The following is a 21,310-nucleotide window of genomic DNA, read 5'->3' as shown; positions in this document are numbered from 1 at the left end:
CTTACAGCACTATACTGTAAAACAAACGGCTCCAGCTAATAGGATCATGATTTCGCCTAGAGCCCTGATAATCAGAGTCCCTAAAGTGGTTTAGCATGGTGAAGCTCTAGATGTCTCCGGTTACTAGCCAGCTCACCGGTATGCAGCCATACCGTTAGACGGCGTCTGCTGGTTCTGAGGGCTGTGCTGCTGATATGCATCAACCGGCAGAGCATCTATGCCTTGCAACCGCTTCAGGCCTACTTTGCGAGTCCAACTCATAATCGTGAGATACCTTCCTTGAGATGATCCCAAACAAATTCCGGTGATGCCGGCCCTGTCGCAATGACGTCGCTGTCTCACGAACCAACGATAGCATGGGACGTCTAGCTTTCACTGTTGCCTGCAGCTGTTTGACAGGCTATTTTTGCATTACGAGATAGCGACAAGCATCGCCAAGAGGAAGATGTGCGCCGATAGGTTGCCTTGACACTGGCGGCGTCCAGAAGATGGGTTGCTGGAAGGGCGCAGAAGTGCACATGGCGTCGCCTTTGACTCACCAAGAGCCCATGTACCAGAGAGCTCTTTAATAATAGTTGTACTTGCATGCAACTATTTCAGAGAATGCTGTGATGTAACGTCGCGGCCACGGTGGTCAATGGGCGCACTGCGAGGTCATGCGAAGTTTCCGCAAACACCAATAGGGTCCCTTCGATCGACCGAGGCTGGGAGATTTCGCGTAACATTACCGTCTCAAGCCTGCGAGGCGTACCAGGCACAAATGATGTTCAGGCAGCGAGAGTGTCGAAGCAGCCGCTGACTGGCCTCAAATCGCTGCGCGGCGTAGGGGTGGAACGCCAAGGCGCTAACCCACCCCAGTCACCGTCCGGCCATGTTCCAGGTTCTCCCCGTCCATCGTCACAACGGTGCTCTTCCCACATCCTCTACAGCACTATTCTAGTCCACGACACGAGCTCTGCGTTCTTCATAATCCTGGTGAAGCATGGCGGTCCTAGAAATAACTCAATTGCGTCTCAAGAATGTTGCCGCCGACGATCCAGCATTGCTTGAGAACCTGTCAGTCGTGCGAGAGAAACTGCACACAAGCTCACAGTTTTACAACTGCATCGAGGACCCCAAGCTGATCTTTATTTTGGGCATATGGCCAAATTTGGAAGCACACTTGAAGTTCCTGGAATCTCCAGCGCGGGACGAGGTTCTCGGGCCCCAAGAAGATATGCTCCAATTTTGTTGGACTGTCCATGTGGGACTAGATGGTATACACCTGCTTCCTTTAGAGGCACCCATATTGGCAATGGAGAGACTTCGTTTCAAGGAAGAGTGTGTCGAGGATCTTGAAAGGGCTGTCACAAGCTATGCGCAACAGCTCCGAGGCAACCACGCCATCAAAGTAGCACACGGCTGGCGATGCGATGCACCGGGAACTCACGAGGCGCTTGTCTTTACTGGATGGGAGACTGCGCAAACCCACGTCACCCTCACAGCAAACGTGGATAATGACCACGACGTCGCCGTATTACAGGACCAATCCGAGACGGTGCAAATCATACGTGGCAGAAATCTGGAGCGGAGAGATGGGTGAAATTAGGCTCCAAACTGTTATTCATTCTTGAGAATGCATGGGTTATGGGCTTGGAGCTCTCATGGGAAAGCAAAGTTAGGAGAGTCATTCTTAATGGAAGGCACACGTGCGGCTGTTCTTCCCATGAGATCTCCGACTGGCCGGGTCGTGTACCCGTGCGAGACCAGCACTCCGATCGTGGGGATCCAGGCCAATCATCGAACAGAACAGCTCATATCATAGTAAGCACCCAAATTTTGTTGGACTCCCGGCACTTCGTAAGTGCTGCACAGGGCATATCGATCGGGACGATCTTCCCTCTGTCGGTGGTTCCATTTCGGGTCAATGGCCTTGATTCGATGCATGACCACCGGAATCCCTTCGCGCTTTCCGTACCGCTGCATAAGGTTTTGCGGCAGGGTCACATGTTCCACAGCAGCACAAGGAGCCGGTTGTGGGGTAGGCAGGACTGGGCGCGATCTTGGCCTGCGACAAGACGAGACGCTACGGCGAGATAGCTGTGCAAGGCTGAACGTGAACTCAGACCTTCAACTTCAAGTCCTGTCGCTCGCGCTTCGAAGGCATTCACACTGATTATTAGATGCTACCTACGCTGCAGTCAAGGTTGCAGTACCAGACGGTCGGTTGCTTTACCCCGCAATAAACCCCACTAAGACAGTGTTGAGCTGCGATCACCCCGACGCAAGTCAACTCGCCATGTGGTACTTAAATTGACTTAATAGAGTCACGACTCGCACGTTTGATCGATCACTCATGCTCGAGTTGCGTTCGCTGGGTGGCCACTCCTTCCTACCTTAAACCGTAGACGCAATCACACGTGCCATCGACCTATCTAGGAAGCGATTAATCCAATCGCACGCAGTACGCGACTCGATAATTTTGGTACAACTCCACGTGCACGAGAACCGAGCCTGTATCTCAACATGGAACGGCTATGTCGTTATGTCTGGACCTTTACACAGCTTGCAGCGCTGTCGACGACAATAGGAACACTGGCACAGCAAACCGCCGATTTCGACCCTTTACGATGGGTCGACCCATTGATCGGTAGTAGAGATGGAGGGAACGTCTTCGCAGGCGCAACACTACCATACGGCATGGCAAAAGGTCGGCTACAGGAGCGCAACATTGATAGCTTACTGCTAAAACCTCACAGCCGTTGCGGATGTCGATGGTGCGAATACCGGCGGATTTTCCACGGACGGCAGCAACATCACTGGCTTCTCAGCTTTACATGACTCCGGAACAGGAGGAAATCCAAGCTTAGGCAACTTCCCCATCTTTCCGCAGTTGTGCTCAGACGATGATATCAACACATGCAAGTTTCCAATCACAGCACGCGCAACTCCTTATCGAAACGATTCAATCAAAGCACGACCCGGCTACTTTGGAGTAACACTGGAAAACGGCATACATGCTGATATGGCCGTTTCAGAACATGCTGCGCTCTTCCGCTTCGACTTCTCCACAGCATCTAATGGAAATGGAAGCAACGATCCCCTCATCATGCTTGATCTGACAGACTTATGGGCGAGTCGACAAAATGCTTCTATCACCATCGAGGCCGATGCCGGCCAACAATCGGGTAGAATGAGAGGGAATGCCACCTTCTTACCAAGCTTCGGCGCGGGGTCTTATATGGCATACTTTTGCCTCGATGTTTCTGGAGGAACTGTCAAAGAATCTGGAGTATGGGTCAACGATAGAGCCGGCGAGCAACCAAAGGAACTTTACGTGACGCGCGGCTTCAACTTGTTCTACGTGCAAGCTGGTGGATTCTTCCGATTGAACGGCCCACTCTCAGGACCGGTGCTAGCAAGGATGGGATTGAGCTTCATCAGTACTGATCAAGCCTGTCGAAATGCTGAGAGGGAAATCCCGGGGCCCACCTTCGACTTCGACGGACTTGTCACGTCAGCCGAGGAAGCCTGGCGTAAGAAGTTGGCTCCGATCACCATCGAAACTGGAGAAGTGGACACGAGCATACAGACCAGCTTCTGGAGCGCTGTTTACCGCACGATGATATCTCCTCAGAACTACACGGGTGAGAACCCGCACTGGGAGAGCGATGAGCCATACTTTGACAGCTTCTACTGTCTCTGGGATATGTGGCGCGTGCAACTACCTTTCCTTACTGTACTGGAGCCCTCTATAATGTCCAGTCTAGTGCGAAGTCTTCTTGATACGTATAAGCATCGTGGATGGCTGCCAGACTGCATGATGAGCACCTGCAAAGGCTGGACGCAGGGCGGCTCTAACGCCGATAACGTCCTAGTCGATGCGTACGTCAAGAACATCACAGGCATAGACTGGGAACTCGCCTATGAAGCCATCGTCAATGACGCCGAGAACGAGCCCTTAGAATGGAGTCAAGAGGGACGTGGCGGCTTGACGAGTTGGAAATCGTTAAACTACATCCCAGTGTCGGACTTTGACCCTTACGGCTTTGGTACGAACTCGAGAAGTATATCGCGATCTCTGGAATATGCTTACAACGACTTCAATCTCGCTACTCTGGCAAAAGACCTCGGTAAAAACACGACGGAAAAGTACTTCTCTCGCGCAACGAACTGGCGGAACCTCTTCAAATCCGACCAGACTTCCTCGATCAACGGTACAGACACTGGCTTCACGGGCTTCTTCCAACCCAAAAATCTGAACGGAACATGGGGCTACCAAGACCCCATTGCCTGCAGTCCGTTGACCGACTTTTGCTCACTGACGTCGAATCCGTCCGAGACATTCGAGAGTAGTGTATGGGAGTACATATTCTTCGTCCCGCATGATATCGGAAGACTAATCGAGCTACTCGGGGGTGACGAGACGTTTGTGCGCAGACTGGATTTCTTCCATACCAGCGGCCTAGCGGACATAGGGAACGAGCCAGTCTTCCTGACAGTGTATCTATCTCATTTTGCAGGAAGACCTGGATTGAGTGCAGAGAGGGCACATTACTGTAAGTTCTGCCAAACCAGACATCAAGGAAGTGTCCAATGTGAATGTGTCTGCTGACACCAAATGTAGACATCCCGTCACGGTTCAACGCTACACCCGGCGGCCTTCCAGGCAACGACGACTCGGGGAGCATGGCATCTTTCGCGCTCTTCAGCATGCTTGGCTTATTTCCGAACCCCGGCCAGAACGTCTATTTTATCATTCCGCCTTTCTTCCCCACTGTTTCCATAGCTAACAAGCTCACGAATGCTACTGCCACTATTCGTAACACCAATTTCGACAAGGAGTACAAGAACATTTATATTCAGAGCGCTAAGCTGAATGGTGAGGTGTATACGAAGAACTGGATTGGACACGAGTTCTTCACACAAGGGTGGACGCTGGAGCTTGTGTTGGGAGATACGGAGAGTGATTGGGGTACGAAGAAGGAGGATAGACCGCCTAGTATGTCGGATGGGCAAGGTGAGGTAGATTTGGGATTGAGGATGCAGTAGAAGATAGCGAGATGGGGAAGGCCAAGAAGTAATTGGAAAGCACTGAGCGCCGTAGATATAAGCGCTGATGGAGTGACCTAATTAGCGCTGTAAACTAGTAGATTGTAGCAGCAAGTTGCAATTATGGGGGAATCCAATCGCTGGTTTGACTGCCTAGTCCAGTAGTTTGGGTATAATTGTTCACTTTTCAATTGACGTGATTAGAACAAAGCTTTTGAAGCAACGCTCAGTAGCCATGCAGCATCTTGCCAACCGCCAACCTCTTCATTGGCCGTCGTACGTTGCGAGTCGCCGGTTGTTGGGCGGCTCTCTGTATCTGTAGTCGTCGAATCACCTTCTTGTCTCCGCAGAGCAGACGCAGCGATGATGGCTTCTCGTTCGAGCTTACGTCGTTTGGCTTCGACTTCGCGGCGTAACTTCAGCTCCTCCGTTGTAAGATTGTCTAGTCGCAAGCTCCTATCATCTTCCGCATCATCCTCATCAGACGCTTCTCTATCCTCGTCAACAGAGAACAGTGTCCATCCAATAAGACGATCCATCCAACCTCCAAGCCCGAACCCGCGTTCGCGCGCCAAGCGAGCGACTTCTTCCTCATCACCGTCGCTCTCTTCGTCTGCTTCGATGAAGTCAGGCTCAATGAAGCGTTCGTCTAGCTCAGAGATCTCGAAGCTGGCTCTTCCTGACTGCGGTTTCGATCCGGCAGACATCATGAGATCGGCCCGACTACCTACTCTGCTGCCCCGTCGACTCTGCCGTGCGCTGGGTACGCGGGAGCCTACGCGACTGGGGATACGACTCCCCACCCTGGACATGCGCGGGGAGAAGAACACAGGAAAGTCCGCGTCACCGACATGTTCGCCAGAGAGAAGAGCCATGGGCCTATCCTCATGTGAAGAGCGTTTCTCGTACTCGTCACCTTGTCCGACTAGACTGGTGGAGCTCTCTCGTCTCACAAGCCAACCCTGTCCCTTGCTATCCCTCGTCTCGCCAGCGATTGCCAAGCCAGCGCGGTGCAGCCACTCTTCATTTGACTCTTTGGTGTGATGCTTTACGAGTGGTGAGTGCAGCGGTAGAGGCGCTGTGCCTTTCCTCGAATGATGTCTCTTTTTCCCATCATCTTTTCCGAGCACTTCGTCGGCAAAGCTGACGCCGGGGTGCAGAACACTGGTACTCTTCGCTTTTGGAATGTCGCCGACGTCGCGAACTTCGGCACGGGGGTTGACGAAGTAGCTGTCGTATGCGTATGCTTTCTTCGGGCGCTGCCGCGAGCTGCTGCGGCTTTGGCTCAGGCTTAAAACACCTGGCGTTGTAGGTGCCGACTTTTGCGCGATATACGACGTCCGAGGGGTGCGCGTGCCTTGGTCGTCGGGCGAAGGTGGTACGGATGCATCGAGAGGGTATTTGGCGCTGAGCGGGGCTATGGAGAGATTGTGGAGGTTCGGGTAGGAGCGACGTGATCGGGAGGTTGAGCGTGGAGGCTCCATGATGCTCAATTAGAGAACGTGGGCCACTGGGCTACGCTGAGGATGTGAGAAACGTCAGGATGTTTACTCTATTCAGTGGAGTGACCGAGGTCCAGCAGGTCAGACGCACAGACTCTGGGGAAATGAGACTTAGCCTTGCATGGTTAGCTGCCGATCACGAGAGTCTTCACGTGAAAGTGGTGAGATGGAACTTTGAAATATTCGACTTGGAGAAATTTCACGACATCGTGCCGTGACCTCCGACCACGGTCTGCAGTTGACTCTTTCATGACCGATGTCTACGGAATGTCGCGGAGTCGTCATAGAGATTTCGAGATACTTTCTGCCAAGTTCCACAGAGCGTCCAGGCCCTGGCTACGTGGTTGCAATGATGAGGAAGCGGCCACAAGACTCGGACAGCAGGAGAACTCGGGATGAACGGCTATGAATATTGCCTTGATGATGGCATAGAAGCTGGGCAAAGGCGAAGTATGATATCGTTGTATTCAGATGGTCGGTTTGCTCTGGGAACCCGGCCCATAAGCTTCGCCTACTGGCATTTGCCGTCTACAGTAATGCTTTGATGCGCTTACTGTGTTACTGGCGTCTCTTTTGTGCCGATTCTTCCGCGCGGTTCTGGCGAACACGTCGTGGTTCACCCAAGCACTAGAGACCCACCGCTCCGTAGGTTGCGAGTGGAGCGATGACGATGTCAACGGCGCTGGAAAGTATCAAGCCTGTCGCTGAGGCACGGGCGCGAGACAGTGTTGAGACGCGCCGCCCAGGTCGGAGCAATGCAGCGGGGCGGTTCGCCTTGGAACAGAAGCGAATTTAGCGAAGCTTGCCCACTGCCCAGGTGCTACTGGCGCTTGCTCTGTGCTTGCCGTCATTTGGCAAGGCACGACAAGACTGGTGCGGGGTCCGCGCGCTGTTTGCTGGTACCAGAAGACTGAACTAGCACGCAGCCCACAGAATCATTTCGATGAATTACATGCTCTGCGTTCCTGCATAGCCAAAGTACCGTTGGGAAGGTGCGGCAAGTGACGTACGGCGCTTGGCGGACCCTGGAACCGGCGGTCCAAGCCAGCGGATTGATTCCGACGCATCTGGCTCGGACCAGTGAAAGGCGCGCTAGGGCGACCCGCCCGATTTCTTCCACAACACCAGCCTTCATTATAATCACACTACTTCTCACTCCCCGCGAACTACGGCTGACATCCTTCGCTACCGCCCCGAGCCATCACCACACAAATATCCGTCTACTGCGCACACCACTCCGCCCACAGTACACCCTACCTACCTCACTCACTCACAATGAACATCAACGCCTCTTTGCATCACCGCAAGACGCTCGCAAGATGTGTCCTGTAACCAGCCGGTAACAGCGAAGTAAGTTTCACTCCTTCGTGCAACCTTGGAAGCTGCACTGTCACCAACGCTGTGTGAACTGCCGCATTTTCAAAGCATGCCCTTCCATTCGCCGCGCGCTCGACGCGACCGCCGGATCCGTGGGTGACAGCGGCGACAACCCATAGTTCGCGAATTCGGAGCTATCCTCCTAACGTACGAGCATTTGGCTAATAAAATATAGGCTGCCCGCGTCGGCTTCTGCCCCCGTGTCTCTTGTCTTCGAGCATCCTCCGAAGTCAGACTTCCATACCCTCAACGCACGCAAGAGCACTCGACAAGGCCTACCACCAAGCACCTCCGCATCGAAAAATCCGCGCTGTGAAGGATACAGGACAAATCGTCCGAGTACAACACTAGCTGAGCTTTCACCTATACCTTTGATACCCTCCTTCAAACTCGAACCCGAAGCTCCGCAGCGCTTCAACATGTCTTCATCAAACGGAGACTCCGCGACGTCAGCCAGCCAGGGTCAGAACGCTCAGGAAAGCGTATTCGAGAGAATCAGGGAGTTCGTCGCCTCTCTCGGACTCTCTGCAAGCGACGGGCTCATTCAGCACGCTGGCGAGACTACGCACGAGGACCTAAAGGTTGTCGTAGACCCTCAGGGTCACCAGTGTTCCATCACCTGCACAGCCGAGTCTTACGGCACTCTCACACCGGCCGTCTCCATCCGTTCGGCACCCGAACGCCTACAGTCACTCACTCCTCCATCAAACTACGGCACAGTTCTCCCTGGGTGCGTCTATCGTAGCAGCTATCCTAAAGAGGAGAACTACGAATACCTTAAGGAAGCCGGAATCAAGACCATCCTCACCCTGGTTCCTGAGCCACTCTCGCCCGAGTATCAAAACTTCATGAAGGAGGCTGGTATACAGCACTTCCACGTTCACGTCAAAGCCAACAAAGGCGAAGTGCGCGTCGAATCGTGCGAAATGTCACGAGCTCTGCGCCTCATCATGGATCGTACCAACCACCCGATCCTCGTCCACTGCAACAAGGGCAAGCACCGCACAGGATGCACCATCGCCTGCTTCCGGAGGATCCTCGGTGTCGACCCAGAGACAGTCCGCGAGGAATACCATACCTACGCCGGCGCAAAGGCTCGATTCCTCGACGAGGTCTTTTTCGAGAATTTTGACCTCAACTTGGTCATGTGGATTGCTCGCAAGGAGGGCTGGGTTGCGCCTGCGATCGATATTGCACCACCCACACCCCCAGCTTCAGTCAGCTCAAGCACCAGCGCAAAGGCAGTCGCTTTGGCTTGATATTTTTCTTGGGTCATATTGCATTCTTAGGCGTTCGAAAGGGAGCATTGGGCATGCCGGATCACCTGCCGGCTCGGTTGAGGTTTCAGCGCGGCGTTCCAGGCTCGAGAAGCCTATCATCAACAACGGGCATTGGGATCATGGCGTTCATTTCAGAACATTTTTAATTGGAGCCTAGAACATGGCTTCTCTGTCTCCAAGTGGGATGTGTTTTCTTTCATTGTGCATTGGGTTGGTTTGTTGCTTTTGAACATTACTGGTTTCTGTTGTTATTGGAAGAGGGGCAACTGCCGATAAAGAACATCGGTCTACCAGGAACCTATTCCCTATGTTATACTGCAAGAAAACAAATACGCATCATACTGTGCGTTTCATACGAAAGCTTCAGTCACTGAATCCAGACTTCTCATCGAACTTTTTGCTGCCGTGAAGCCTGCGCGCCCATTCACCTCAACCAGGAGGAAACTGAATAGGTCTGCAGCCTATATAAACGTTAGATCACCCACTTTAGATGTTCACTTGTTGATGTAGGCTCTAGACCTGTTCAGCTTCCCCTGATATGAGATACACCTCGTTTCCCTTTGAAGTCTTGCTTTTCCCCAGCGCCTTCCCCTCGGTCCCAAAAACACGATGCATATGCCCAGTGGTCTTCCTTTTTCCCTTCCCTCCGCTCAAGGGTCAGGGTCCGATTCGGGTCCCCGCCTAGCAACAACACTAATCGTCACATTGCTTCTTCTTCTCCATGCCCAAAACGAATTTTGAGGTCCAGACCGATACCCTTTGTCGTTGCCCTGACTATCATGGTGTTCTAGACTTACATGTGTGTACATCTTTGGCAAGCTATCATCATCGTCAGGTACAGGGACGGGTGTCCGGTGTGCTGGGATCCAGGGCAGTGCTTGTGAATTGGGGTTTATGGGTTCTGGATCTGCAGGGTCGATGAGGTCATTGTGTTGGAAGCTAGACGGGATGGTTGACTGTGTTATGTGTGGAGTTTGCAAATCGTGGTGTAGGTTTCGAGTTTCGGCATATTTCTGGGCTGTTTACGCAAATTCGCGATGGGATAGTTGCTGTCCGATGTTTTGGTACTGGGCGTGTTTCGATGTCACGGATCTTCGCGACGTGGGTTCTAGGCTCAGTGGGGAGGAAGAGTTAAGTCGAAGACACTTGGACGGCATGGATAGTTGACCTGGGCTTTTGCGGACGAGGATCAGATGAGATCACATCTTGCGTGGTATGTAAAGAAGCACTGATGGGAGGTCACATTATCTAGATCATTCATAGATAATGTTACTACTAGAGTTATTTTGTCACAGTGTTATAAAGAGTGCAGTCTGCGCCTCACACGCCATCCAAGCACCAGACAACCACATCACCAGTCCTCCTCGAGTCATCATGGAAGTGGCTGTTGAAACCCCTCCAACACTCCTGGTACCTAGTGCCCTCAAGATACTCCTTCAGCGTCCCTTCCAACTGCTTAAAGAAAATTAGGTTTTGCGGCCACTCACGCCGGTACTTGCGTTTAAACTTTGGATCCTGGCGCATCCAATGCTGACCAGACCTACTTCCACTCGCCTTGATCGTCTGTACATCTTCCATATTGGCTCGGAGCCAAGCTACAGGGCCAGGTTTGATGTAGAACTCATCCGCCTCGTCGAGATAGGTTGAGCGCTGCGAGAGCGGTATGTCGATGGGCGGCTCGCACGTCAAAGCCCATGCGGAGATTTCAGGGTAGATGATGTGGGAGCGCCAGGGCGTAGAGTGGCAGGGCATGAGGAAGCCGACTGTTGTATTGGTCACAGCAGCGACGTTACTATCGCTATTGCCATGAATGTGTAATAGGCTGTTGCGCGTTTCATGTTTATGACGGAGATAGGCGAGTACATCGATGACTCCACGCTGGTGAACTTGAGAGGCATAGCCTGCAAGCAGGATGTTTACAGCAAGCAAGAACAGGACGACTGCCTTGTGCGATAGCGCAGCGCGAGGAGGTAAAAACTTGCTGAGTGGCCTGGCGGCGATGATATGAAGGAAGGGTAGGATTGGGTACAGAAAGCGAACTTCCTTGTGCGATATCAAACTCAGCGTAGCAGTCATGACGATCACCGTCCACGACAGACGGCTTAGTATCTGACTGCCCGCAGTATCTTGACCTGAAGCTGCTGTATTACCCGGGCTGTCGTCTTTGGCTGGGCTACGTGGCTCTAAGCCCCTCAACGACTGCCACAGGCCAACAACGGCAAATGGCAACGATGTCGTGAGGAGCAACGGCAAACCTTCGGTCAAATAGTAGTCGCCGCGGTTCCTCCCGTAGAAGACGGCTAACGATTGAGCGATGTTGAAATAGAGAAATCTAAGCGGCGGAAGAGTCCAGACCCTGTAATAGAGCCGATCGGTCGCGACTGACAATACCAGGACGGCGGAGCTAGCATCGTCAGTCGGATAATGGTCTGGTGACCTCGGGGCACGGTAGTCTGCAGAGAACGCAGAGCCCGGCAATGGAGCCTTGCACTATGGGGACGAAAAACGTGCAGCGGATGCAAGGAGAGGGAAGGCTTACCCGCAAATCAGGATCTCACGGACCAACACATAGCGCAGCCGATGTGAGGCTTGCCATAGAGCTGGGACGGATACGGACAGCCAGATGAGTGCATTGGTGGGCCGGAGAATACACGCAAGCGCTGCCAACAGCAGTGACAGGCGCAACCTGCACGAGCATGAGCCTAAAGTGGTGGCGGAGTAGACAAAGGGTGTTTTGATTCCACGACTTACTCTGAGAGGGAGCCGAGGTCGTGGTGTGCAATATGCGTCCGACCCTTGCTAGCTGTTGCTGCACCCTGCCAAGGCCAATAGTAAATAGCGACAGAAGTGATGGTAGTCTCAAGACAGTTGGATAGTGTTCGGGTCGCGCAGAACCACTGCCACGGGCTGCAGACAGACAATGCAAGCTAGAAGTAGGTGGGCTCAAATATCAGAGATTGCAGTGTTAAATTTGCAGGATGGTCGCGTACAGTAGTAAGGGCAGTGCGACTGCCACGACCGTAGACTTTTTCCGCAAGTTTCCATGTGTAGCAATCAAGCAAGGCTGCAGAGACGGCTTGGGTAACTTTCGGGGCAGCTAGGAGTAGTTCGGCTTTAGCAGGCAAGGTCAAGCCACAGAAGTCAGCAACATGTGCCGCGACTCGATAGACGGCAGCGAATAGCGCTGGATGCAGGGACGACCGCAATTGGGATCTCCATTCCTGGCCACGGTGAGCGGACTGGGGATACTGGAGCACTCTGAAGTGGATTTACCCAGGTGATCCAGGCATTGCTGGCGGGGCCAAACGCAAGCTGCCATGCAGGTTCGAGGGACTGGAAGAACTCGTCGGGCTGGAAAAAGGAGCGCAGGGTTAGTGCGTTGACGATGCGGAAGGCAAGCAGCAGAGCGAAGATGTTTAGCGTCGAGTCACGATAGCTGTTGGACGGAGCGCGTGGTGGAGCACCAGTCCCGCTCGGATTCGTGTCCCTCGCAGCGTTGGTGCGGGTCGGCATTGGGTAATAGAGCAAGAAACAAGGAGCACAGGCGGGAGGCCGGGGCAATGGTTGGCGAGCAGAGTGAGATGAGATTCGCAGCAGAGGTGAGGATGCGAAGCCGGTGGTCTAGCTCCTTGGCGCGCTGCACAGGCAGTCACGTTTGTCATGCATCTGTGCTCAAGCGCGCCCTGGTGCAGAAAATTGATGCTGCGTGCCTTACCGGATTAGGACTTTCACGATGATTGCTGAGGAGACGGGCGGCGCCTAGACTCGGCTTCATCTGCGCTGGCCCTCTGCAGCATGCACCGCCGTGCGACTGTGCACGTATGAGGCCGGTCAATCTCACGATGGGTCACGATTGATAATCTACCGGTGACTGCAGGCGGTCTGGAGCGCCATCGTGGCATGGCGAGGGGGAGGCAGCAGGGCGCGAGGACGCTGGATGGGATTGTTGCCAGCCGTCAGTTTGCCCCCCCTTGGATGCTCGTGGCACGATGGCTGTGTGTGCCGGCCCAACAATGACGATACGGGGCGCGCCAGTGACGCAGCGATAGCGTGAGATTGGACATGGCAGCCCTGGAGCGATATCGAAGCGGGAGCGAAGAAGCAAAGCGAGTACCTGACGCTCAGCGAGGGTAAATCTGGGGAAGGGCTTGTGCTAGAGAGGGTCCGTCAGTCGCCATGTGCTATGATGGCAGATGTTGCAGGGAGGGATTTAGAGTTTCTCCAGGGTGCTTATCGCGCTTCCTCATCTAATGGCTGCTGCATGGGCCCAAGTGACGGGTGCCGACGCAACCGGAGGCGGCAGAGGCGACCCATGCGCGCGCACCGCTGGGATCAGGACACAGGCACATGCTGATGGCGCTGCGCAGAGCAGTTTGGACGAGGGCGCTGCAAACGAACCACACTGAACGCCACCTGTTGTTGAGGGCAGGAGGGACTAGTGCATGCAGCCATACCCGTTCTTGTCACCTGCATGCTAGCACCATGTAGGTGATACTCTCGCTGCCGTCGAGTGGCAGATCCCCCAAGACAAAAAGTTGCCCATATCGCTCGTGGCTCGCTCAACAAGAAATCGCTCCACCGGGCGCATTGTAGGCCTCTGGTCGCCGGTGCCATTACTATCTTGCCGTGCAGCGCCTCGTTGTCTGCCCTGACGGCCTTTATCTGCGTCTTCGCCTATGCCCAGCGCGATACATAGCGTCTCCACCTTTTGCTGCGAGCCCCGGCGTGTCTCTCCCGCTTCAGAGCGTCATCTATGGGGCCCGAAATACTCTTGACTATCCCGCCCATCACTGCCCCAGAGGGAAAAGCGCAAGTGAGCCGATCGTGTCTCTCAACCAAATCCATATCGAGCCGTTGAGCCCACCACGGCCCACTGCCACCATCTTCATTCACCCCGACGTCGATTCACAGCACCAGTGCACCCACGCCATTGCCCTCGCTGTGACACCGCCGCCGCCGCCCACCCCAGCGCGACATGAGACTATCCGCCCACGACGTGCGCCTCGACAAACCGTAGACGGGCTGGCATGGTTGCACGCCTCTGCTGAGCTGACACGTCCCGAGCTGTGGTTGCCATGGTCGACCCGAATGCGGGCCTGACAGCGGAAGGGGAAGTGCGGGACGACCAGGCGCACTCGTCGCCGGCGTCGTCTGTGTGCCCCCCGACCGCGGACGCACCAGAGGCACCAGAAGCACCAGAGACATCTGGTGAAGAAAGAGAAGGGCAGCAGCAACATGGCGCGTCGCCGCCGAGTCAAGGCCAGGACGACGAGAACGACTGCACGCCCCGCTCCGAGGTGCCTTCCGTGCCAGAGGCCCTCAACGCCAGCCTCTTATCGCAGATACACACGCTCGACCCGGAGCCCTCGTACTTCTCTCCACAACCGCTCCGAATCTACTCGTCGCCCATCCCCCGCGACACGCCCGCCTCGTCGAACCCCTCGCCCAGCACGAGCGCCCACGCCTCGCAGGCCTCGCTCTCCACCGTCAACGAGGCCGCGCCCGCCGCTGCACCTCCCCCCGACCGCCCGGCTTTCATGCGAGACCTCTCGAGCGCTTCGACGGCCAGCAACGTGACGGTGCGGGCCAACTCAGTCGACCCCATTCACCCCTACGCCCTCCCTCCCCGCCACCGCGATGGGCCCGTCTACCCCAACCAGTCCTATGCTGCCCTCCACCTGCAGCAGTACCCCCAGCCCTATGTCCCGCCCATCGTACGCTCCCGCAGCTCCCACCCCTCCCACTCGGCCGCCAACTCGCTGTCCAGCCTCGGCGCCTTCGGCCTCTCCCACGAGCACTACAGGGACATTATGGAGTCGGCCCCACGCACTGTTGGCAACTCACCGGTGAGCAGCCCTGGCCTCTTCAACCCCACCACCCGCCGCCCTTCCCAGGAGCCCGACCAGCCCGACGACGGCACCTATTCCACGCCCTGGCTCCACCATACCCACCGCCAGGCGCCCAAGGAGACCCACATTGCCGATGTCCAGGCCGACCCCGTCTCCGGACGCAAGATTGTGAACCAGTACGAGATCATCGACGAGCTTGGCCGAGGCGTTCACGGCAAGGTCAAGCTGGGCAAGGACCTGGTGCACGGCCGCTACGTCGCCATCAAGATCGTCGACCGCTACTCCAAACGTCGCCGCCTCGGCAAGAACAACAGCCACGAAGACAAGATCAAGCGCGAGATAGCCATCCTCAAAAAGGCCCGCCACCCCAACATCGTCAGCTTGCTCGAGGTTATAGATGACCCAGCTAAGAAGAAGGTCTATATCGTACTCGAGCACGTCGAGCTGGGCGAGGTCAAGTGGCGGACCGAGGGTGCCAGGGAGATCTGCCTCGTCGAATGGCGTCGCTTCAAGCGCGAGTCCCAGGGCATCTTCGACAATGACAGTGCAACATTAGAAGACGAAAGGATCATCCGCATCGCCCACCAGAAGCTTGCCCGCCAGCAACGTCGCATGGCCCGAGAGGCTCACCTACGTCGGAAAGACGGCTCCTCCAACCAACCCTGGAGCTTAGAGTTTGCAACCGACTCTGAAGACGAGGGCTCCGACAACGGGCGTGGCTCGCAAGCATCCCATCTAGAAGACGAGCGTCCGCACAGCCGCGTCCAGTTTCGCGAGCGATCAGACGTCGCAGGCCACCACGAAGACCACATGGAGACCGCTTTCCGATCGCCTGAGCCGGTAAACAACTCTTGGGCCGATGGGCTTGAGGGAACCATGTACGGCCCTTACGACACGGAGCTCATCCGAGGCCGCGTACCGAGCGTTGCTGGCAGCTCCTCGTCACGTGTGACCGACTCTGGCGAAGAGATCCCTGAACACTTCAATTACGTCCCTCTGATGACTATGCATGCAGCTTGGGAAGCCTTCAAGGACACTGTCTTGGGTATAGAATACCTGCACTATCAGAACGTCATCCATCGAGACATCAAACCTGCCAATCTTCTTGTAACCAGGGAGCATCGCATCAAGATATCTGACTTTGGTGTGTCGTACTTGGGACGCCAGAAGACTGATGAAAGCAACGGCGAACACTCTGAGTCGGACTACCAGGAAGTTGACGAAGCTATTGAGCTGGCCAAGACTGTGGGAACCCCGGCCTTCTACGCCCCCGAACTCTGCCGTACAGAGATTGACGCAGAGACTCCCCTCATCGACGGCGGAATCGATATCTGGGCCCTGGGCGTCACGCTGTACTGTCTCATCTACGGGCGCGTGCCTTTTCACGACACAAACACGTTCACGCTGATGAAGGTCATCAGCGAAGATGAGCCCTACATTCCCAGGTATCGGCTGAAACCCGTCGCTGAACAATCGAACTCGCGGCCCAACTCACACGGACGCATGAGTCAGCCAATGACGAGCACCAAGAGAGCACCACATGATCTCGAATACGAAGAGGTTGATGAAAACCTACGCGACCTGCTGCGACGATTGCTGATCAAGGATGCGCGACGTCGTATCACTATACCAGAGATAAAGCGCCACCCGTGGCTGCTATCCGGTATTCCCAACCACGTCTCGTGGGCAGAAGAGACAGACCCCAGCAAATCCTATGATGGAAGAAGGATTCAGATTTCCAAAGAGGATGTCGAAGAGGCTGTTGTCCCCATCGGTTTCGTCGACCGCCTCCGCTCAGCCGCTAAGAAGACATCCGAGTTTGTCAAAGGTTTCACAACTCGCAGTTCAGGTTCAAGACGCCGTGCGCAGAGCTCAGCTACCAACCAGGACGCGCCCCCAAACATCAGCGCAAACTCTTCGAGTAGTACCATCAGCCAAGACGCCCGGCCCTATGAAGGCCGACGTGGCAGTCTAGCACCTGGTGCTATCCTAGAAATTCTGACACGCTCGCGTGAAGCTGAGCATCCGCTTTCTCACAGTGTTACAGCGAGTCCGGAGGCGAGAGAACGGTCACGGTACTTTGACAGTCCCAACTCCCGTACTGCATCACCCGCCCAGATGCTCGAGAGCCATCAGCGACCGCAGATGCAAGACCGAGCCATATCTTCCATAAGCACCATCCGTCAAGCGGATCTGGTTCCTGGCCGAACAGCATCTCCAGGTTTTCCTCCAGCTCTACCTGGTACCCCAACGGCTCTAGACACACCTGGTGGCTCACAGTTAGGCGGTTTATTCGGCGGTCTGCCACGGCGTGTTGTCAACAGCATGAGAAGCAGAGACAAGTTGAAGCCCCCAAAAGAACATAGCCGCGCGAGGTCAATTGATAGACTCGTCGGTGGAGACGACGATGCCCATGGCGTCCCAAGCCTGGCAATCAGCACTACATGTGCTTCCGGTCAAGTCAATCAACCTGACGCCCTAAAAGACATGTCTCCCATTGCTCGAAGCTCATCGCCTAGCCATTCAGAAGCTCAGTCTTTTGAACGTCTTGACCCCTCGTCGCGGCAATCCTCATTGTCATCACTGTCCTCCCGCCTGCATCGAAACTGGGCGACCGCAAACAGTCAAGAAGTTGGGCCCACCCTTGGGATGGCGCCCGATTCTAGACGATCATCGCAACTGCTTCAAGCCGGCGATCAAAGACCCTCCAGCCCTACCTCGATTGCACGAAAGAAGTCAGATGACCGTTTTGATCGCGCGAAAGATGAGTACCGTCGACGACTTGGAGTTGAACAGTCAGCAGCCCGTGAGCGAACCGATTCTATTACACGATCACGGCCTACATCTTCTCATGCACAGACTGCATGTCCACCAAGTCCAGATGATGAGATAGTCTTCAGTCAACATGACAATCGAGAAAGCTGGCACCGAAACGATCAGTCCTCTGAGAATAGCCCTCTTGGTGGATCAAGCCGCGGGTTGGCTCTTTCCTCTTCCGAGGATCAATTCTCTGCCATGTCACAATCCGAATCGAACCCATCAATTCCCTCGGTCGCGTCGGCCGGCTCTCCAACTCAAGTTGGTTGCGGTTCCTTTGATGAACACTCCTGGATCTCCGCAGCGTCAGCCAATCACCTCGAGGCCTCTATCGATGACGCTGCTGGCTACGATGGCGACCACGCTGTTGAAAGCGATGACGATTCAGAGAGCGACGACGGAATGGTTCTGAACTTCAGCAGCAAGAAGAGGTCTGTCGCGTCATCATCGCAACGAAGCAACTCCGTTTCCAATGGCGAACTTGCTCGTGCCAGCATTCACGTCCGGCGATCCACTCGCAGTGGAAGCAACGGGACAGTCAAGAAGATTCCTCCACCCGAGCTAGAGCCAGCGGACAATCGTACAGCTGAATCGCAATAACAACACCCACATACCGTACACTGACAACTTTACTGTCATCTCCGTCATCAACTACACGATACCCAAGATCTACCCGCTGTACGAATACACATACATTGGATTCTCGTTTCACGCGTGTACATATACGAATTACAAAGCAACAACATGACTTTACCACTACCACCAAGGGCAGGCGCAGGGCGTTCTCACTTAGCTTGGATCTAGGCTGCATGCATCGGCGAGCGTTATTAAAAGACGGCGTTGTCTCTTTTCTCTTCTCAGCATTTACTATTACCATTCTGTATCTATTTCCACTTTTTCTCTTGTGTGGCCTGGGCCTCCGTTTGGTTGAGAATGAAGGATGAATTGTTGATGATCGATGAGAGCATAACCTCGGTAAGCGATGCGCTCAACAAGGGGGCTTTGGCTTTCCTGGGAAGCTGTTCCGCACATGGCAAAATGAAGGGGATGGATTACTGTGTCCTTAGCTAGTTACTACTCTTCGCTTCTTTGAAGTGTCTTTGATAGCATATTGGCTGTTTGTCAAGCCGTGTAGTATAATGCATGAACAGGCATAATGCCTGATCTTGTTGAACTTGACCGACATGAGGATCTTCACCGTATTCAGTGATGATGCTATTCTCCACACACCTCGGTTGGACATGCATCGAGCATCTCCACCCTTGACAAACCACAACCGCAACCGTATCTGCGGTTCCCTCCCCTAGCAACTCGGCACCCCATAGTAAAAGAAAAAGTCAATTTCCGACATCGCTCCTGTTGCGACACACCTGCATGTACCAATCTCCCAACAAGATTCCCAACCGATCGGTATTGTACCGACTCCCGAGCGGTATATACATAGTAATATATGTAGTAATAAAATGTCACCGCCGCCGTCTCTTATTTTTCAACAGCCGCCTTACCCGGACGGAGTTCCCAACGTTGCGAACCCTGAAAATTCCCTGAACTCATCCAATTTCCCCCACCAACATTACCGACATTAACATGTTGACCACAGATCGCCGATCGCGAACCTGCATGCATGCAGGTGTACAGATCGGGGATCCTTCTCTTACCTGCATAAACCTCCAAGCAGTTGTTTCCTTTTTCTTCTGACAACGGATAACTGTATGCAAGTCATCATATCGCAAGTAGATAGCAAGTCTGCTGGAATGAGCGACGCGCAGACGTCTCACCGATGGGCGATGGAGGCTAGCCAAGGCAGCTTCGAGCAAAAAGACGCACATGCATATGTCTGGCAACCAGATGCGATTGCATGAGAACGGAAACATGGGAAAGTACCGTAAGCTAGAAATCGCTTTCGTTTGTGGCTAACGCGGAGGTTGGGGGAGGATGGGCTTAGTTGAGTAAAGACTATATTGACGTGCAGGATCGTAACTAGCTCGTTGGGTTTGATGTGGAGGGAGGCTGCAAGCGAGGTGAGGTGAGTGCACCACCGCTAAAAGTTGCGTGCGAAAGACCTTTTCGCGGGGCTTAGCACACAATCCCAAGCTACTGGCAGGTTGGTCACAAGTAGCGTTCTTTGTCGTCTACAATACACGCAGCGTATACAGCGTACAGCGCATTGACAGAAAACTAATGCTGAGCAAGCATCTCGAGGTGCAGTTCATCACAATCAAGCCAGGATTCACATCCCAGCCGATCTAGCGAGGCTGAACACTATACACAATCTCCATTCTTCTACCTATACCAGCACGCTGGGTTCGGAGTTATCTCCCTTGTTTCCCGTTCGCTTCGGTTGCCGGATCCGAGGCTACCTAGGTATGCGTTGGATTACAGGGAGCGAACGCGGTGATGGGGTTGGGGGCGGTTATGCTTCTGTATCTGGAGGCTGGTGCAGGAATGTGTAATCTGGGGGATATTGGATGGGGTGTATGAAAGAGCTGCAGAGTGTGTGCGAATGCGGATATACTGCGGATCACGAAGCAGGAAACAGGAGCACGGAAGGAGACTGCCCTTCCGCATGGAGTGATGCGTACAGGTCAGTACGGATATGAATTGGAGGCTGATGCTACGTGCATATGTGCTGAAAACCACAAGCTCTACTTCGGGAACCTTTGTCCAACCATGCCATGTGTGCCAATGGCCCGTTATGCCTACTCCATCCGTTTGATGTTACCTGGAAGCGACTGCGATTTTCCATAGCCGCGCCATGAGCGAAGTCCGGGTTCCAACTATCAGCGATAAACCACCATGCAAGTCATCATCACCACCATATCTCCACAAGCGCGCTTTGCCGCAATTCAAGAGCCGTTTCGTCTCAGTCAACGACGTTAGACCTCCGCGGCAAACTTGCTCCATCAAGTCAGCCAGTGACATACCCCGTTCGGCACGCTCCGAACTCCGACTGTCTACTAAGACAACCTTATGTCGCCCGCCTAATCTCATCACATCCCATCACATTCCTCACTTCCACTGAGAATCATTGCCCATTGTGTACAAGGCTCTTTCCTTCCCCACAATTTCTCGCGTGGCAGTCATCCTTTTCATGCATGACATAGACTGGCCATGACACTTTCTCATCACAAATCTCGCATCTCACGTAACACCACCCCCAGACCCCGCGATATTCATCTCCGGTATACGAGGTGTTGCTGGATATAGACTAAGCAAGGGCACCTCGTCAGATCTTACCTCACCCCAAGAAATCCAGTTCAGGGCTTGATTCGACGGGAAGAATTTCCGTAGATACGAAACACCAAGTCGATTTTTCTGTTCTGTCATGTCCGCGTTTTGCTGATCCCTTCATGCATGTCAAATGGGCGTCACACCGATCAGAAGGGTTGTCTCGGTTACGGTGAACAGGAACGTGCTTCGGAGGCGAGGGAACGAGCTAGAAGGCTGGGTGAAG

General features: G+C 54.2%; 5 protein-coding genes across 5 annotated transcripts; 3 read left to right on the top strand and 2 right to left on the bottom strand.

Moving 5' to 3' along the window:
- Positions 1 to 2,505: 2,505 nt before the first annotated feature.
- J4E84_004716 (uncharacterized protein) lies at positions 2,506 to 5,031 on the top strand (the record flags this gene model as incomplete). The annotated part of the gene is made up of 3 exons (XM_049387319.1): positions 2,506 to 2,689; positions 2,739 to 4,538; positions 4,607 to 5,031. 3 exons carry the CDS (start codon positions 2,506 to 2,508, stop codon positions 5,029 to 5,031), a joined length of 2,409 nt encoding a protein of 802 aa, XP_049245092.1.
- Positions 5,032 to 5,231: 200 nt separating this feature from the next.
- Positions 5,232 to 6,515, bottom strand: J4E84_004715 (uncharacterized protein; the record flags this gene model as incomplete). Its single annotated transcript, XM_049387318.1, has 1 exon — positions 5,232 to 6,515. One exon carries the CDS (start codon positions 6,513 to 6,515, stop codon positions 5,232 to 5,234), a length of 1,284 nt encoding a protein of 427 aa, XP_049245091.1.
- Positions 6,516 to 8,329: 1,814 nt separating this feature from the next.
- J4E84_004714 (uncharacterized protein) lies at positions 8,330 to 9,169 on the top strand (the record flags this gene model as incomplete). The annotated part of the gene is made up of 1 exon (XM_049387317.1): positions 8,330 to 9,169. The coding sequence occupies one exon, from the start codon at positions 8,330 to 8,332 to the stop codon at positions 9,167 to 9,169; it is 840 nt and encodes a 279-aa protein (XP_049245090.1).
- A 1,341-nt stretch (positions 9,170 to 10,510) lies between these two features.
- J4E84_004713 (uncharacterized protein) lies at positions 10,511 to 12,703 on the bottom strand (the record flags this gene model as incomplete). The annotated part of the gene is made up of 5 exons (XM_049387316.1): positions 10,511 to 11,594; positions 11,730 to 11,876; positions 11,942 to 12,117; positions 12,181 to 12,411; positions 12,464 to 12,703. 5 exons carry the CDS (start codon positions 12,701 to 12,703, stop codon positions 10,511 to 10,513), a joined length of 1,878 nt encoding a protein of 625 aa, XP_049245089.1.
- Positions 12,704 to 14,265: 1,562 nt separating this feature from the next.
- J4E84_004712 (uncharacterized protein) lies at positions 14,266 to 18,456 on the top strand (the record flags this gene model as incomplete). Its single annotated transcript, XM_049387315.1, has 1 exon — positions 14,266 to 18,456. One exon carries the CDS (start codon positions 14,266 to 14,268, stop codon positions 18,454 to 18,456), a length of 4,191 nt encoding a protein of 1,396 aa, XP_049245088.1.
- Between the last annotated feature and the right edge of the window lie 2,854 nt (positions 18,457 to 21,310).

The sequence above is a fragment of the Alternaria hordeiaustralica genome (assembly GCF_023758085.1).
Source record: "Alternaria hordeiaustralica strain BMP 2776 chromosome Unknown scaffold_7, whole genome shotgun sequence".
Taxonomy (NCBI): Eukaryota; Fungi; Ascomycota; class Dothideomycetes; order Pleosporales; family Pleosporaceae; genus Alternaria; species Alternaria hordeiaustralica.
Note: the sequence above shows the minus strand (reverse complement) of the source record. Positions and strands in the feature narration are given on the sequence as shown.